The 18,932-nt window shown below is 47.9% G+C and overlaps 1 protein-coding gene and 1 pseudogene across 4 annotated transcripts in view; both read right to left on the reverse strand.

Annotated features, from left to right (window-relative positions):
* The window catches only part of RPS6KA2 (ribosomal protein S6 kinase A2), a 477,450-nt gene that overhangs the window by 359,590 nt on the left and 98,928 nt on the right, over positions 1–18,932 (reverse strand). The window contains exon 1 of one of the 4 annotated variants that reach the window (XM_049905313.1): positions 18,697–18,774. The exons of the other annotated variants lie outside the window; for them this stretch is intronic. Within the exon in view, the coding sequence (XP_049761270.1) occupies positions 18,697–18,744 (48 nt within the window). The 5' untranslated portion in view covers positions 18,745–18,774. Of the gene's footprint in view, positions 1–18,696; positions 18,775–18,932 lie in introns of those variants that run through there. 4 annotated transcript variants of the gene reach the window in all.
* Positions 15,979–17,157, reverse strand: LOC126087708 (40S ribosomal protein S2-like; annotated as a pseudogene).

Here is an 18,932-nt window from a genome sequence, read left to right on the forward strand (position 1 = left end):
ACACGGGCAATGGGCACATAGGGGCCATCCCCACAACGCTGGGAACAGCACCTCAACTCTCAATGTTAAGAAACTTGCTGAAAATAGCATATTCCCTGTTTAGCTGACCTCTAATTTAACCACAAGTCTCTTTTGTTATACCCTATTTATTAATTTTTTATAAAGAAAAATAGCCTCATTGTTCTGATTATGAAAAAAAAGCACTATTTCTCATGGCAAAGAAATAGAAGCACACTCTTTCTCATTCTGAAAGAAATGGAAAATACAGAAAGGTATGTAAAGTAAAATAAAAACAGTCTGTAATGCCACCACTCAGTGAAAAGCGTTTTTAACATTGATGTCCTTCTATTGATGCAAACATACTCGTTCTTAAATAAAATAACGTTTTGGAATATTACTGTCTCATAGCCTGCCTTTTGCATTAAACACGTGGATATTGTTTTCCTATCAGTAAACATTTTGGATTCATAGTTATTTCATTGTTGAGTATTCTAATCCTTTAGAATTAAAGATTTTAGGTTGTTAGCAGATTGTTGTTATTATTATTATAAATAATACTACAGAAAGAGTGGCCATCTAGGTCAAGGTCAGAGAGTACCAGCAGGGGCTCCTGCTTCCACAGGACCTCCACGGTGCCCTGGAACCGGGCACAGCCCTACAAGCTCGACGTGTGTGGACTCTTACTGTCCCACAGCACTAGAGGTAGTTCTCAGTTTCCTTCCCGTTCTACAGATGAAAGAGAATTCGGCTTTCTTGGGCTAAAAAAATCCAGCATAACTGGATAGAGTGAAATTCACCAGGGAGAACACAAACTGTTTTACACAAAACTAACAGACACCAGCTTATAGAGTTCAAAAGAAAAATTGTGATGGAGAAACGGCTGATTCCAGCAACGGGATCCGCCATGGAGAACGTCCAAAGGCATTAGAGGTTATTCGTCAGGTTCCCACCTGTGATTTCCACTAAATTCTCCTGAGCTTCATGCACAGGTGTTCAGTAAGAGCTCAAAAGCACGGATTTATATGCTTGCAAGATAAATGTTTGTGAAAAGACTTTCATGTTTGGAAATGGGAACAGTTGCATATGTGAATGCAAGCAATATTGCTTCGATAGTGTATGAAAAATTGAATTATTTTTAAAGAGGGGGAAAAGCTCCCTAACATCGGAAATAAAATTTACAAGAGTTAGCAGATATTTATAAAACTCATGACAAGCTAAGTGTCTGTGGGTGAGTCATGCAGATTTAACTTGTCTAAACTCTTGCCTTCAATGGCTTTAACATTTCCTCTTTTCCTTAACATTTTTCACAGTGCTCTTGCATATTTAAATAGTTCTAAATCTGCAAGTCACTTCAACACTACAGTGCAAAAAAGCTTTAAGCAGATAAACTTAGAGATATAAACCCCAAGAAGTTCACTAGGCATACCCGCTGCCGTTGAGTCAATTCTGACTCGCAGAGACCCTGTAGGACAGAGTAGAACCACCCCATGAGGGTTTCCTGACTCACAGAGACCCGGTAGGACAGAGTAGAACTGCCCCATGAGGGTTTCCAAGGCTGTAATGTCAACGGAAGCAGATCACCAGGTCCTTCTCCTGCAGAGTGGCTGGTGGGTTTGAAGTGCTGACATTTCAGTTAGCAGCTGAGCCCTTAACCACTGTGTCCCCAGGGCTCCTTCCACTAGACATACTTGAACACATATGTTAGGCCAAAAGCATGACCCTAAACATTTGTGATCCATGAGGTTTCTCAAGTTTTACAAAGCAAATATGTCACTGCGGACTGCAGGGCGTCTGACCCAAGCCGTGGTATTTTCAATCTCTTAATATGCATGTGAAAGCTGGACAAAGAATAAGGAAGACTGAAGAAGAATCAATGCATTGGAAATGTGGTGTTGGAGAAGAATATTAAATATACTATGGGCTGCCAGAAGAATGAACAAATTAGTTTTAGAAGAAATACAACCGGAGTATTTCTTAGAAGTAAGGGTGGCGAGACTTTGGCCTGATTACTTTGGACACATCATCAGGAAAGATCAATCACTAGAAAACAACATCATGTTTGGTAAAGTAGACGCAAAAATGAGAGAAACCCCCAATAAGATGGATTGACACATTGCTGAAACGATGGACTCAAACATACCAATGATCATGAGGATGGAGCAGGACCAAGCAACGTTTCGTCCCGTGTTACATGGGGTTGCCATGCACTCGAGCCTGTTTTTGTTGTTAGGTGCTGTGGAGTCAGCTCTGACTCATAGCGACCCTATGCACAACAGAATGAAACACTGCCCGGTCCTGCGCCATCCTTACAATTGTTGTTATGCTCGTTGGAGCCTACGCAATAGCAACATCAACAATAAAACATTTGGGAAAGTATTTCAGCTTCCTATTAGGAAATCCCTGTTACAGCATTACCTTCTGAAAACTGGGCTCTGGCTCTTAATTTGTGAGCCGACAGGCTGGGCTGGAAGTTGGTCTGCTGCATTCTCTAAGGCTCGCCCTGTGGCCATGTCATGCCAGCCCAAGAGTAAACCAAAAAAATCAAACCCGCTGCTGTCAAGTCATAGCGACCCTACAGGAGAGAGTAGAACTGCCCCATAGAGTTTCCAAGGAGCACCTGGTAGATTCGAACTGCTGACCTTTTGGTTAGCAGCTGTAGTTCTTAACCACTGTGAGACAGATATAGATCTAGACATAGACATAGTCATAGACGTAGACGTAGACATAGACATAGACAGAGACACAGACATAGTCATAAAGACATAGTCATAGATATAAAGACATAGTCAGAGACATAGACAAAGACATAGACATGGACACAGACATAGTCATAAAGACATAGACATAGTCAGAGACATAGACAAAGACATAGACGTAGAAACAGAGACATAGACAAAGACATAGATACAGAGACATAGACGTAGACACAGAGACGTAGACATAGTCATAGATGTAGATGTAGACGTGGGCGTAGACGAAGTTGTAGACGTAGATGTAGATGTAGACATAGACGCAGACATAGTCGCAGACATAGATGTAGACAAAGGCATAGACATAGACGTAGACAGACACAAAGACATAGACATAGTCACAGACATAGACATAGACAAAGACACAGTCATAGAGTAGACGTAGACATAGACATAGATAGAGATCTACCACTTGTTTGTCAACTTCGTCATACTGTGGCGCCTTGTGTGTTGCTGTGATACTAGAAGCTATGCCATGGGTATTTCCAAATACTAGCAGAGTCACCCATGGTGGACAGATTTCAGCAGAGCTTCCAGACTAAAACAGACTAGGAAGAAAGGCCTGGTGATCTAATTCCAAAAATTAGCAATGAAAACCCTATGGATCACAGCCGAACATTGCCTGATATAGTGCTGGAAGATGAGCCCCCTAGGTTGAAAGGCACTCAAAATACACAGTGGCTACAACAATGGACTTAGACACACCAATAATCATGAAAATAGCGCAGGACCAGGACGTTTTGTTCTGTTGTACAGGGTGTTGCCATGAGTTGGAGTCTACTCGATAGCGACTGACAACAACAATGTATATAGATCTGCGTATCTATACATGTCTATGTATATCTGCATGTGTGTGTGCGTGTACACACCTTATTGGCTCTGTTTCTACAGCGAACCCTAACACAGAGGCGCACAGACACACTTGTACGCAGGATAGGAAGGTGCATGTACGCCATACTCATGTCATTTATCCCTCACTCACTCACTCACCCTCCTCTTGAGCACTCTATTTCTGTCCTTGCTTTGTTTTTCTCCAGAGTTTATCACTCCCACATAAGGTCGCCATGAGTCGGGACCAACTCAATGGCAACTGATAAAAAAAAAAAAAAATAGAAACGAAATATTCCTCCAAAGACAATTCTGATGACAAAAAAAGGACAAGAAAGTGCAATTACACTGGCTACCCAAACTAGTATTTCTTTACTGTGTTTGCGTGTTTCTCCCGGGCCAGACGATCTAAACTGTGCTGGCCAGTCTGTCAGGTCGGCGCCTTGGGGCCACCAAGCTGTCACCCCCAGGAGGAACCTCACGGAGAAGCCTCGCGGCCAGCTCCATCTGAGGATCAGAGCTGCCATGGTGGCCGATGGCGGGCACTGACTGTGACACCCGCGCCCCGCAGGAGAGAGCCCCAGGAGTCTGCAGGGCTGGCAGCTAGGCCACAGGCCTGGGAGTAACGACCGCTCCCAACGGGCAGAGCTGTTTGTAGACATGCATGTCAGTGCACACACAAGCCTGGCGGGCACTCGGCGTGCTCTACCTAACACCTGTCTTCTCCAAGACCAAGGTGGAGTCCAAATGCATCTCATACGTTCACCACTCGCAAAGCCACAGTTTTAAAGTATGCGACATAAAATAGCTGGACGTGCTCTCAATACTGCTGCATTTGCACACTCAGCCCAGCTCTGGCCTCAGTTGCTATAACAACTTCACTGTTTAATCTACAGAGAGCTGATTACACCGTCCTGCACCCCGGGGACACCATTACCATGCCTGTAGCCCTGCAGTTCACTGAGACACGCAGAGAGAGACACAAGAATGTGAAGGCAGTTTATCCATCTGGCTAACTGGCAGGCACCTCAGGTGCCGCGGGCTGAACCCTCGTCTCCTCCCTTCCCCTTTTTACTCTGATGACATCAATAACAAGGGCAGCATTGGTTCAGCGGTGGGATGCTCGCCTTCCATGCAGGGACCCACGGTGGAATCCCGGCCACTGCACCATCTGTCAGTGGAGGTCTGTGTGTTGCTGTGATGCTGAGCAAGGTTCAGGGGAGCTTCCAGACTAAGACGGACTAAGAGGAAAGATCGGCTAGCAAAAACCCTGTAGATCACAATGGTCCCACCTGCAAGTGATGATGGGGATAATGGAGGATGGGGCAGCACTTTGTTCCATTGTGCGTGGGGTCACCATGAGTCAGTGGTTGACTCACGGCAGCTAACAACAACGAGCTCAATAACAAGCCAGGCCGGCATGGGCCCGACCTTCAGCTTGTCCCCAGGACACACATGCCATGTCCCTGGGGCAACAGAATCTCAGAGTGAGGAGACACGAGACACTGAAAGGACATTTCCTTCCATTCCAACTCTCAGTACTTCCTGACAGCACCTGTCCACCATCGACCCCCAGCATCAGTGCTGGCGCCCCAGACACCACGGGTGCTCACAGCTCGATGTGTCCCAAATCCGTCACCAAGGTCCCGAGTCCTACCAGGAGCTCCTCTGTTGAGGATCAACATCCCAGCAAAGGCACCAGACCACGGCCTCGCACCCGTGCTGTGTGTAACGATATGCCACTCACTGACCTGCGTTTTCCTCCTCAAGAGCTCTCCACAGACATCGGGCCCTGAGGTCACGCTCGGCACCCAGGGCCAGTGCAGGGGCCCTTTGTCCTCTGCCAGGGAGATGAGGGCGCCGTCCACGGGGAGCACATCCCCCTCAGAGACTGGGGACATCCAGCTGTCGAGGTGCTCCTGGCCGCGCCACGCTGCGCGGCGGGGGTGGGCCATGGCCCCTCACTGCAGACACCTGGCTGCCGACGCTGCTGTTACCACGGGCTGGCTGAGAGAAGGCGGGGAGGCAGCACCCTCTGGGTAACAACCGGTCCCGGGGGGCATTTCCCTCCTCCAAACATGACTCTGGCACAACAGGCTGAAGGCCAGGGTCCCTCGGCTTCCTGAGGAGAAAGTCCAGGCAGGCGCAGGGGCAGAGGCAGGGATGGTGAGCACCAGGAGTGACCGCTGCAAGGCCCAGGCTGGTGGCCACACAAACAGGCATTTTCCACGATGGACAGCAGGGTGGCCAGAGCTGGCCAGAGCCCTCTGCTATGCCCATGATGAAGCATGATACCATCTTGTATCAGGGCCACCTTCGCGGTACCAGGGCTAGGACTCCCGCACACATTTTGGGGACACCATTCAGCCCACAGCAGTGCCCACAATGGTGGACTTCGTGAGCCCAGTGGAGGTGGGTGTGCCCGGCCGTCTGTGCCCATGCCTGTAACACCCAGGCAGCCCTCAGAGAGCGGCATCCCACTCTGATCAGAAACTCCCTGCCTGAGGAGACACTGTCCTGGGGAGACTGACCTTTCTCCATTCCCCACCTCCCCCTGGTACACTCTGCAGAGTAAGGCCGGGGCAGGGCAGGTGGGCTAGCAGAGGATCTAGTGGGAACACACACAGGGTATCAGGGCGCCGGGAGGAGGTGGGGGGAGGGTGGCACTGTGTGGCTTGTTCTGTAGCACAGATGCTGGGCTTGCTCCAGGAAAGACGCCTGGGCCCCCACACCCAGCACCACAGAGAGGGGCCCCCACAGCCAGTGCCAGAGAAAGGGGTCCTCAGACCCAAGGTCACAGTGAGGGGCCCCACACCCACAGTCACAGGGAGAGGCCAGTGCCAGCGCTCTCTGGAGGCCACATTCACATCTCTGAGCCCCCTTTCTTCAAGCCACTTGATGGTTGTTTGTTTTTGTGGGAGGTATACTGATGGGCAAGTGGCTCCTGCTGAAGGAGGGCACCCCCATCTCTTCCTCAGCTTCTGTCCTGCATAGGAGACGCTGTCCACTCACCCTCCATGCCCCGGTTCACCAAGTCTCTCCACGGCCCTTGAGGCCCCCGTCTCACACACACACACCACATATACACACACACATAACACAACACACACAACACACATGTATACACCACCACAACACAGCATACACATACACAGAACACACACAACACATGAACACAACACACACAGCATACACATGCACATACCAGATGAACAACGCACATGTACACATGCAACACAACATACAAATTCACACATACCACATACAACACATGCACACACAACAGACACACCCACACACCATATACAACATATACACGCCATACACACACCATACACACCACACAGGCACCACACACACACCACATATGTCCACACAACATTGACATGTTCCACACCATACATATCACACACACAACACATGCAGACACAAGACACCCACAATATAGACACACACATCACACATAGAACACACATATACACATTCACAACACACACATACCACACACACAACATAGACACACCCACACACCATACACAACACATGCACACACAACATAGACCATGCTCCCACACCATACACAACATACACAACACAAACACGCATACATCACACACACACCACACACGCACAGACAACACAATGGCGCAGCTGCAGCCTGTGACACTGTGACACTCACGGGGCAGAATCACAGCTCAGAGTGAAGCAGGAGGGACAGGCTTGCCCTCAGGCCTCCTGGGGAGAAGCTGAGAGGAGGAAGTCCCCACCTTGCACCCCTGGTGACGGACAGCAGACAGTGGGATGAAGCTCTCCCAAGTCCACTGCAGAAAGGGAGGCTGCTGAGCACACTGGACCCACAGGCCTGCTCTGGACACCACAGGCCCACCTTGCCTTTGTACAGTTGAAATACCAAATGCCTTCAAGTCAGCCCTGACTCATGGCAACCCCACAGGTGTCGGAGTCAGAGCTGCTCCACAGGGTTTTCAATGGCTGAGTGTTCAGAAGGCCTTTCCTCCAAGGCACCTCTGGGCTTTTGGTTAGCAGACGAGTGCTTAACGTTTGCCAGGACTCCTTGGACAGGTAACCGAGCATCTCTCTCTGTAAGCTGGAGAGAACAGACAGGCTCCCGCCTCTGTGATGAGCACACCAGTTAGTTCACAGAGCACATGGGCACAGAGCCCTGAAGGCAGAGCACGCTTGGAACACATTAGTGCCCTCTGTCCTCATTCAATGTCACAAATGGGCCAGGAGCCCCGGGAAGCCGGCCGACGCGTGGAGACCACGAGGCCTCTCCCTTCCTGCACGAGTCACTGCAATGCTTCCCCAGTCACGCTCGGATTTCTAACGACCTGCACCCAACTTCCGCACTAAGTATGTCAGTATGTTTGTACGTGCAGGGGCAGGTTAACCAGTAATGCACCAGCTTGCTCGGAGCAAGGTACACACGGGCTTCACTGTACTTACGTGCTAATCTGTGGTGAGCAATTTCACATGGGTTTCACCATGCCTGTCACGTTGTCGGGGACAGGTGAAAGTGTGCACTGCAGACTGGTGGGAAAGCACAATTGAGCCCGTGTGTGCCTTGCTTATTGGGTAATCCGACCCTTGTGCATGTGTTGAGGGGACATGTGGCCGTACTCTGTGCCCTTTCTGAGCCCCACAGGCTCTGGGTGCCAGGGAAGAAGCAGTGCGCTCTCTATCTGGTGCCTGAATCTACCGGAGCACCAAGATGCATTTTCTGAGTTTTTTTTACCACGTCCAGGACCGTGCTCCAGGCGGCAGGAGTCACTCTGCCCCGTAAGGTGCTCCAAGTGTAGAGGCCTGGGCACAAGTCACTGATCAGAGCCCGGGGCTGGGCAAGGCGTGCAGCCAACGTCCTGGAGAGAGCAGTTCTGAGGTCGGGGGCTCCCTGCACTGGGGTGTCCATGTGGGGCCCTGGAGAATAGCTGGAGTTCTCACAGAGATGCCAGTGGGCTAGGCCAGAGGGATTTGCTCCAAGCAGAGGCATGAAGGAGTCTACAGAAGAAAAAGGGTGCTCCTGGGCGGCAGTGCCCTGTGGGGTGCTGTGTGTGCTCTGTGGAAGTCTGCCCCGCCCTGGTCAGGGCCCCGGCTCCCGGCAGGGTGGGGGCTGGGGTACTCGTTCCTTGTGTTTATGCCCCACTTAGTTCCAAAGAAGACAGAAATGCCCACAAAAACACAAACAAGACCTCCAGAATGCAGGCCCCCAGGGGCAAATGTCCATCAGCCTCACTCCCGCGGCTGCACACTGAGCCTGGTCTGCACCCAAGACCGCCCCGTGGGTGAGAACGGCTCACTTGATTCTGGGTTATGTCTGGGGCTTGGGGAGGGGATTCTCTCTGCTGGCCTCGGTGTTGTGGGGTATGAAGCAGGATGGAGCTGAGGCGGAAGAACTGGGCCTTCACAAGGAGCCTGGGAAGGAAGCTGGCTGGGTGAGCAGCAAGGACAGACAGAGTCCACGTCTGCCGTTTGTGAGCCACACAGATTCCCAGTCCTGCTCAAGCCAGTGGGCTGGACTTTGGATCCTTGCACCCTAATGAGTTTCAATGCTTTGTCAATTTGGTTATTTTATACAAACAGGTGCATTTGTGGTTAGCTGCTATGGAGTCGGCCCGACTCATGGTACAACAGAACAAGATGCTGCCTGGTCCTGTGCTGTCGCCATGATCGGTTATGAATCAGACCGTTGCTCTCCGGAAGATTTTCACTGGCTGATTTTCAGAAGCAGATGACCAGATCTTTCTTCCTTGTCAGTCTTAGTCTAGACGCTCCACTGAAACTTGTTTGGCATCATGGCAATGGCATCATGGCGGAACAAAAGCCTCCACTGACAGACGGGGGATGGCCTTGCATGCGGTGCATTGCCTGGGAGCCAAACCCAGGTCTCCCACGTGGAAGGCAAGAATTCCACCGCTGAACCACTACTGGGTGGTGCACGCTGTTAACACGCTCCACTGCTAACCAGAAGGTGGAGGTCTGAACTCGCCCGGAGGTGCTTCGGAAGAAAGGCCTGGGGATCTAACTTCCAAAAATCAGCCATAGAAAACTGTGTGGAGCACCGCTCAGCTCGGACACACTTGGGGCCACGGTGCGTCAGGGTTGACTTGCCATGAACCAGGCTGGAAACAGACCCACAGTCTCCTGGAAGCCTAGAGAAGAAGCAGAATGGAGCTTCTTTCCTCGTCACAGTCAAGCCCAAGGAGCAAAGATAATCAAGCAAAGCAGAACCCACTGTTCTGCGAGACCCAAAGGACAAGAGGAGCGAGAAGGGGGGGGCGCTGGGGAACACCGGCGCCAGGGAGGTGGTCATTCATCCTTGCTTCCCTGTCCGGTCTGTATCGGGGTGTTAATACTTAAAATCTTGCTGTAAAGGCTGTATCACTGTTTCATGTGCATTTCCTAGAAATTAGACAAAATTCATGCTTGTGATTTTAAATCAAGACTCATTTCTAACTATTTTAATTTTTTAGTACCCTGTGACCTTTCAGAAAGGGCCAGCCGGGCAAAGTGGACAGTGTTGAATGTTCGGGAAGACTCAGAACTCCTGAGAAGTAAGCTCATAAGACACCAGGATGGAGAACTGGGGAGGCTCCAGCACACACCAGCTCTTCAAACCCTCAGCTAGAGATTCCAGGATGGGGGCACACACACGGGTCTCAAGAGACGATGCAGAACAAACTAAAAGAGAAGTCTTATCTGATATGTTAGTAACAACATAGGGAGACAACTACTTCCAGAGGTAACATTAGCTAAACATATTATTGAATACTTAAACGTATTCAAGGATGATGGATCCATAGTTGGTGATTAAGGTTATCACAGAAGAGCGTGATTCTTGGTGCTGGAGGCTGTTTACGCAAACCTTTCTATTATTACAGACAGAAAAACTGAGGACAACAGAGAGGAAGGCCATGGTTTCCCTTGGAGAGAGAAGCAAGGACTAGTTCTGCCCTCTGATTCCTACCCGACATTGTGTAACTGTGTGTTCCAGCTGCTCATGGTCTCGTGTTTGTCGTCTGTTCACTGCTTGACTGACTGATGAAGTTTGGACCAACAGATGGACACTCTTGGGTGATGTGTCACCTAAGACCTCGCCGGAGCCCTGTCCCTGACCCGAGCTTGAAGCCCTATATGTTTTGACCCTGCACCCCACCCCCCATCCACCAGTTTGTCACACGGTGGTGGCTTGGAAGTTGCTATGATGCTGGCCACCAGTATTTCACATACCAGCAGGATCACCCATGGCGGACAGGTTTCAGTGGAGCTTCCAGACTAAGATAGGAAGAAAGGCCTGGCGATCTGTTTCCGAAAATTAGCCAATGAAAACCCTGTGGATCACAACAGACCATTGTCTGACACAGTGCCGGAAGATAAGCCCTGCGTTGGGAGGTACTAAATCACAGTGGCCGCAAAGATGGATTCCAGCAAACCAACCATCGTGGAAACGGCACAGGGTTGGGTAACGCTCCATTCTGCTGTGTGTGGGGTCATCACGAGTCGGAGATGACCCGGTGGCAGCTAACAGTAACAGCCCTGCACCTGGAGCTACCGGCCACAGCACCTGTGGCCCATGTTGATTTACCAAGCAGCTCCCATAAGCAGTTTACTGTGTGGGTCAGTCACAGCAGAAGGCAGAAATAAAGATGCCTTCTCCCTTTTACGTGTCATTAAGAACAAGCAATTCTTTTGTGTAGTTACTGTTTCTCCATGAAGTGCTCAGTCCACTGCAGGCACAGGTAGCAGAGCACCTACCACCCAGGAACTGCCATCCTGCCACCTGCAAGCTTGCCGAGGGCAGGAACCCATTACCTGGCTCACGGTTGAGTCCTAGCGTGTAGTTCACACAAACTAAATGCTCAACAAATGAAGACGCGTGGGAGGAACGAGCAGCCTTCCTCAGGCGGTACAAGGGGACACCACCTGTGGTTACAGCCCAGCACTCAACTGACCTGCTTTGTCTGCTTCAGACTAAATCCCTTGCAGATAAAATTTGGTCACAACTTCAGAAAGTAAACCTCTGTAAAGACCCAGTGATAGAGCTTAAAATCTCAGTTATGTTTTCCCAACATGAGCAGCCTTGATATTACCCATCTTGATATTTTCTGATACCCATCACCTTCCTGGCTAAAGAACAGCACACTGATGTTTCACTTCACTGTTTTTAAAAAAGCAGACCCACTAGCCACAGGCTTCTTCATTGTAAGCAAACAAATCTGTGCCCCAGGGGAAAATATTTTACTACAAGCAGATGAATGAAGTCCAAATATTAGAAGTCCACAGATCTGAGATTAACAAGACACTTTAATTTAACCAGAGGCAGGGGTGGGTTATCCAACAGGCAAGGTAAGCACTGTACTTACCCTGCTTACCAGATCATCTGTAGTGAACGATTTCACGTTTTTCACCACATTAAAGATTCTGCTTTTAGGTATGGCTGGCATCTGTCTCTCGCCCAGCTCCACAGCACCTTCCTACAGAATCAAAGCCTCTTTTCACATTTATAATCCCTGACGGGGCAGATGACCCAGTTAGCAAGGTAAGCACAGGCTTACTTGTGCTTACTTACTAATCTGTAGGGAACAATTTCACAACAAAGATGTGGTGAAACCCATGTGAATTTGTTCACTACAGGTGATCTGGCAAGCAGGGTAAGCACCATGCCAACCTTGCCTATTGGATACTCCACCCCTGACCAGAGGTTTTAAAGGTCGTGAGGATGACCTCAAACAGTTGAAGTCATGTGAATATATCATTCCGGAGCACTGTGTTGTTGTTAGTCATTGTCGGGTCGGCTCAGACTCATAGCCACTTTATGCACAACAGAGCGGAATGTTGACCAGTCCTGCCCCAAACTGCTTATCCATTCTTTCCTGAGATGCTGCTGCCTTCTTACACTTTTTGACCTCCTCACCAAATTCCTCTGAAACTTCATAGCTATGGATTTCCTTTCAACAGAAATTTTCACTGATAAAATGGAAAAGAGAATCAATAAAATGACAAAAGTGTATTTACGGAATTATATTTTGTATCATTGCTGATGTCAGATGAATTTGGGCTGAAAGCAGAGAACACTGGAAAGAAGTTTATCTGTGTTTTATTGACTGTGCAAAAGCATTTGACTCTGTAGATCTAACAAATTATGGATAACCTTGCAAAGAATGGGAATTCCAGAACACTTAATTGTGCTCATGAGGAACCTATACATAGACTAAGAGGCAGTCATTCAAACAGACAAGGGGATACTTTGTGGTTTAAAGTCAGGAAAGGTGTGTGTCAGGGTTGTATCCTTTCACCAGACCCATTCAATTTGTATGCTGAACAAATAATCTGAGAAGCTGGACTATATGAAAAAGGATGGGGCATCAGGATTGGAGGAAGACTCATTAACAACCTGCGTTATGCAGATGACACAACCTTGCTTGCTGAAAGTGAAGAGGACTTGAAGCACTTACTAACGAAGATCAAAAGCCACAGCCTTCAGTTGGACTGCACCTCAACATAAAGAAAACAAAAATCCTCACAACTGGACCAATGAGCAACATCATGATAAACAGAGAAAAGACTGAAGCTGTCAAGGGTTTCCTTTTACCTGGACCCGCAATCAACACCTCTGGAAGCGGCAGTCAGGAAATTAAATGGTGCATTTCATCGGGCAAATCTGCTGCAGAAGACCTCTTCAAAGTGTTAAAAAGCATAGATGTCACTTTGAGGACTAAGGTGCGCCTGACCCAAGCCATGATATTTTCAATCGCCTCATATGCATGTGAAAGCTGGACGATGAATAAGGAAGACCAAAGAAGAATTGATACCTTTGAATTATGGTTTTGACAAAGAATACTGACTATACCACGGACTACCAGAAGAACCAACAAATCTGTCTTGGAAGAAGTGCAGCGAGAACGCTCCATAGAAGGGAAGGTGGTGAGACTATTTCATGCACTTTGGGCATGCTATCCGGAGGGACCAGTCCCTGGAGAAGGACATCATGCTTGCAAATTAGATGGTCAGAGAAAAAGAAGTAGACCCTCAAAGAGACGGACTGACACAGTGGCCACAACAGCGGGCTCAAGCATAACAACAGTTGTGAGGATGGCAAAGGACAGGGCAGTGTTTCGATCCGTTGTTACATAGGGTCGCTAATGAGTAGAATTGGCTCGACGGCACCTAACAACAACAACAATCTTTACGAAAGCAGATCACCAGTTCTTTCCCCTGTGAAGTCGATGGATGGATTCGAACCACCAATCTTTTGGTTAGCAGTGAATGCTTAACCATTGTGCCACCAGGGCTCCTCTTTAGAATAAACCAAAACCAAACCTGTTGCTGTCGAGTCAATTCTGACTCATAGCTATCCTACAGAATGGCGCAGAGCTGCCCCACAGGGTTTCCAAGGAGCGGCTGGTGGATTCAAACTGCTGAACTTTTGCTTAGCAGGTGAGCTCTTAAGCACTGCGCCACCAGGGCTCCTCACTTTAGAGTAGCTATTCCTAAATAACAGTCAATATACAATAGTTTTTTAAAAACTCTTATTTGTATTTTTGTACACGTCTGAAAAGTGGTAGAAATTTGTCTCTATTTTATGTTTTTGATGCAATATAATTACATTTCTCCTCCCTGATTCCAGTAAAAACTCGCTCGACCTAGCTTTTATTATCTACCCAACTAAATTGTGGTATGTACCTTATATTGCAAAATAGGTGTGTACAATGCTGTTGGAGGCTTTTTCTTGTCCTATATTAAACCCAACATGTCCTGTATTTATATGAAAGTCCCCCTTGGTGTTGTCAAACATGGCCTTGTTACACGTCTGCTCCCAACTCCCTTTCTGATATTACACCACATTGTAGAACATCAGACAAACGTGGACACCAGAAACCCCAGTGAGTGAGTAATGAATTCTCAGGAAAAACTCATTTAACTGTTGTTGTTACCAAAGTTTATCACCACACAAAAAACACATTTCAAATGTGTTACTTATTTAGATTTTGTTAAGGTGATATTATTATAATGAAGCTCTTACTATTACATGTAAACCCACTGTCCTTGAGTCGATTCCGACTCACAGCGACCTATAGGACAGAGTAGAACTGCCCTATGGGGTTTCCACGGAGCAGCTAGTGGATTAGAACTGCCAACCTTTTGGTTAGAAGCTGAACGCTTAACCACTGTGCCACCAGGGCTCCACTACACGTAAGGTGGTTGTTAAATAGTCATCAATGTCTGTGAAACTGTGAGAATGCATGGAGTTCATTCCCCCACGAGCTATCGAGCATTAGTAATGAACGTGGATCAAAGCTCTGGGATGCTGGAAGTGAGAACGCATGCTTGCCTGGAATTTTGAGAGAGACTGCTACCAGAAACCTAATCAAACACAAGAATGACGAGGAAACAAGGTTCTGGAAAATGTCTGTGCTCATGCTGTGGACTTTATCTGAAACCTCTCTTTTGCCTTCCCTTCCCCTTGTCACCCACCCAAGGCCCCATCCCCTACGAGGTCTCAACCCCTCATGGGGCATGTTACACATGGACTTTCATTGTAACTACTCATGGGTCAGTCTTGTCTCCTGGAACAGCTCCTCAAATATTGAAACTTGGCCTTACCTACCTTTGCATCTCCCACAACATGTTTGTTGAGAAAAGGTGAAATAAACAGAACCTGCCAGAGGACAGGTAGAGGCCACTTCGTACATTGTCAGTCAGTGATGCTGGCCCCTCCCCTAACACCGTGTCTGATCATCGTCATATAAAGGGCAGAGCTCTGAAATAGGTATGTGGAGATGTGGGTTCAGCTCAGCCACCCACTCACTGTGTGGTCCCGGGCAAGGCATCTCAACCTCTAGGACCTTCAGTCTCTTCATCTAAAAAATGAAAGTGATGGGTCTAACACAACTAGATGGTGCCTACTACCACCACCGACTGCTCTGACAGGGATCACAATAGAGGGTCGCGGACAGAGCTAGAGAAAAATGTAGAACAAAATTCTAACTCACGAAAAAGGACCAGACTTACTGGTCTGACAGAGACTGGAGAAACCTGGAGAGTACGGCCCCCCAGATACTCTTTTAGCTCCGTACTGAAGTCACTCCTGAGGTTCACCCTTCAGCCAAAGATTAGACAGGTTCATAAAACAAAACGAGACTAAATGGGTACACCAGCCCAGGGGCAAGGACGAGAAGGCAGGAGGGGACAGGAAAACTGGTAATGAGGAAGCCAAGGTCAAGAAGGGAGAGTGTTGACATGTCATGGGGTTGGCAACCAATGTCACAAAACAATATGTGTATTAATTGTTTAATGAGAAATTAATTCGCTCTGTAAACTTTCAACTAAAGTACAATTAAAAAAAAATGAAGGTGATGACTATGATTTCCAAGACCCTTCCCATTCTAAGACACTGTAAGCCCCTCCTTACAACCTGCAAGGTAGAAAATCTCTATTCCTGGCACTTACTAAAGAACCCAAACTTGGGGGCACTAAATTTTATCAAAATGTACCAATCCCCTCAACCAAAATTACAGAGGTATGGCAGCCATACGTAGTTCTCTATGGTTTCAGATGGATCCCTAGATAAAGATAGAGCTTTTCCTTCACCTCAATATATGCACTTATTTTTTTTTTTTCCAGGTTTAATTCACTTTATTTTTCTTGTATAAAAACCACTATGAGGTGGCCACAGCTGGTGCTTGGGTCCTCTGCACAGAGACTCTGGTGTGAGTCTTTACCAGGTGGTCAGTAAATTCCTGGTAGGGAGACTTGGTGAACACAGTCTCCTTCCAGAAGTCAGGGGTGAGATAGCTATAAGTCTTGGAGATAGCATCAAAGGTGGCCTTAGCGAAGTTGCCCAGGGTGGCAGTGCAGCCCCTGGCCGAAGTGTAGCAGTCCTCGATACCAGCCATCATCAACAGTTTCTTGGGCACAGGGGCTGAGACTATGCCAGTGGCCCTGGGTGCAGGGATGAGGCACACCAACACAGAACCACAGTGGCCAGTCACCTTGCAGGGAATAGTATGGGGCTTGCCGATCTTGTTTCCCCAGTAGCCTCGCCGCACAGGGACAATGGAGAGCTTGGCCAGAATGATAGCCCCACGGATGGCAGTGGCCACTTCCTTGGAACACTTCACACCTAGGCCAACATGGCCGTTGTAGTCCCCAGTGGCAACAAATGCCTTGAATCTGGTCCGCTGGCCAGCACACGTCTGCTTCTACAGAGGCATGATTTTCAAAACCTCATCCTTTAGGGCCATCCCCAAGAAGAAGTCAATGATCTCAGACTCCTTGATGGGCAGGGAGAAGAGATAGATCTCCTCCAGGGACTTGATCTTCATATCCTTGACCAGGCGGCCCAGCTTGGTAACCGGAAGCCATTCTTTATCTTTGGCTTTGCCTCCGCGAGCTCCGCGGCCCCGGCCCCGGCCCCGGCCCCAGCCGCGACCCCGGCCCCACAGGCCACTGCCAAAGCCTCTGCGGAAACCACCACGGGTTCCCATCCCCAGGCCTCCGGGCCCCCGGGGCCTCTAGGCCCTCCCACTGTACCGGCGTCATCAGCCATTTGGTGTTTTCTCGGCGAAAAAAAAAGCTGCACTTATTTTTTAATCTTGTATTGAAGATATCTGTTAACTTCATTGAATCTTTTGGGAATGATGTTGTTAGTTGGCTTTGTGTCGATTTTGCCCCATGGCAACCCCACCTGTGCAGAGTAGAACTGCTCCACAGGGTTTTCAAGGCTGTGTGCGACCTTTTGGAAGCAGATCACTAGGACTGTCTCTCAAGGCACCACTTGATGGGTTTGAAAAGACAACCTTTGAGCCAGTAGTCAAAAGCTTAACCGTTTGCACTAACCAGAGACTCCCTGGGACTAATATGTGGTATAAATAAGGAAATAATCCCAGAGATATGTTCATTTAGATCAAAGTAAATACCCATAGGAGAAACTATTACTGAATGTGTCACAGCCTTCAGGGCAGACTTGGGCAGTGAGCTGAAATTCAAGAGCTGGAGCCTTCACTGGTAACTCCGTATATGCTTCTAAACCATGGACAGGTCATTTATTTTCTTTATGCCTCAGTTTTCTTCAAAATAGAAGGGAACAACTTTCATTCCCCTTACAAAATCATTAAAATATCAATAATTCAGGAGTGATTATAAAGTGAAACAAATTTACTTTAAAATTATATTTTCATGCATAAAAATCTATATATACAGGAATACTCATTAACCACAAATCTGCAAATAACTAAACGTATACATAGTTAGAGATATTTACTAAAACACGACAATTAGAACATTCTTCACCTTACTAAAAAAATTGTACTTGCATAGTTGGAAAATAACAGATTTTCTTCAAAAAAAAAAAAAAAAACCTGACTCACAAATCATATACCCATGGTTATGTCAGTGAATTCTAAAACTGTCTTTTTCATTCTTTTCCTTTTTAAAGAGAGCTCTGTGAGATACCAACAATTTCCAAGTCATTTCTCTAGTCAGTCTGACGAGCAGTTGTAGACGCTATTCTACGCCACCTGGTTAGCGTGGTCATCTGGTGTATACTCACTGCGTGTGACTATAAACGTGTTGGGCTATTTAACTTAAAAATGGACCAGTTGCTTAATCTTGATCACTTGTTCTCTTGACAGACACAGACACAAAATCACACACCCTCAAACCACCTCCCAGGCCATCGTGCGGCTGGTTCTATCTGGCTATAAAAATCCATTATCTTTTAGTAAGGTGTTAAACGAACACTCCTTTAGTCACATTTTCTTCCCTTTGCTTCTAAAAATTTCAGCAAAAAGACTGAGACACCCCTCCCCACAATTGCACAAATACACTTGAGCACAATGAAATTAATTTCAACTGGCTTCCGGCCCCCCCCTCGAAAAGGAGGTAAATAGAAACAGTGATAATGACTTTAACCAGAGATGCCCCACTTCTCTTTGCACCCCCTGCTACCTATAACGAGGGGACTTTCATATTAAAGACACCCGAAATGCCACGTGGTCCCTGGACATAACTTTGGAACTTACCCCTCACCACCCAGCTCTAGCACTTGGGTAACTTCCCAGCAGTAAATAAAAATGGTCCAAACTTGCCAGGATCCCCTTACCTTTCTGAGAAAGAGTCTGTTCAGTCTCTTGTGGGGCAGCCGGATCATCTTAGCCCAGGAGCCCGGGGTGCCTGCCGACCCGGTGGGTGTGTATGGACCACCCCTGGCTGAGAGCTGGCTCCTCCTTTATGTACCCTGGAGCCAGCTTCACCTCCGCTCCTCACAGGCAGTGTCTCCCCCTCTCTCCTCCCTCCCCGCCCCTCTTCTAGCAGCCCAGATTACAGATCAGAGCAGTG

Source organism: Elephas maximus, chromosome 1 (genome assembly GCF_024166365.1).
Source record: "Elephas maximus indicus isolate mEleMax1 chromosome 1, mEleMax1 primary haplotype, whole genome shotgun sequence".
NCBI lineage: Eukaryota > Metazoa > Chordata > Mammalia > Proboscidea > Elephantidae > Elephas > Elephas maximus.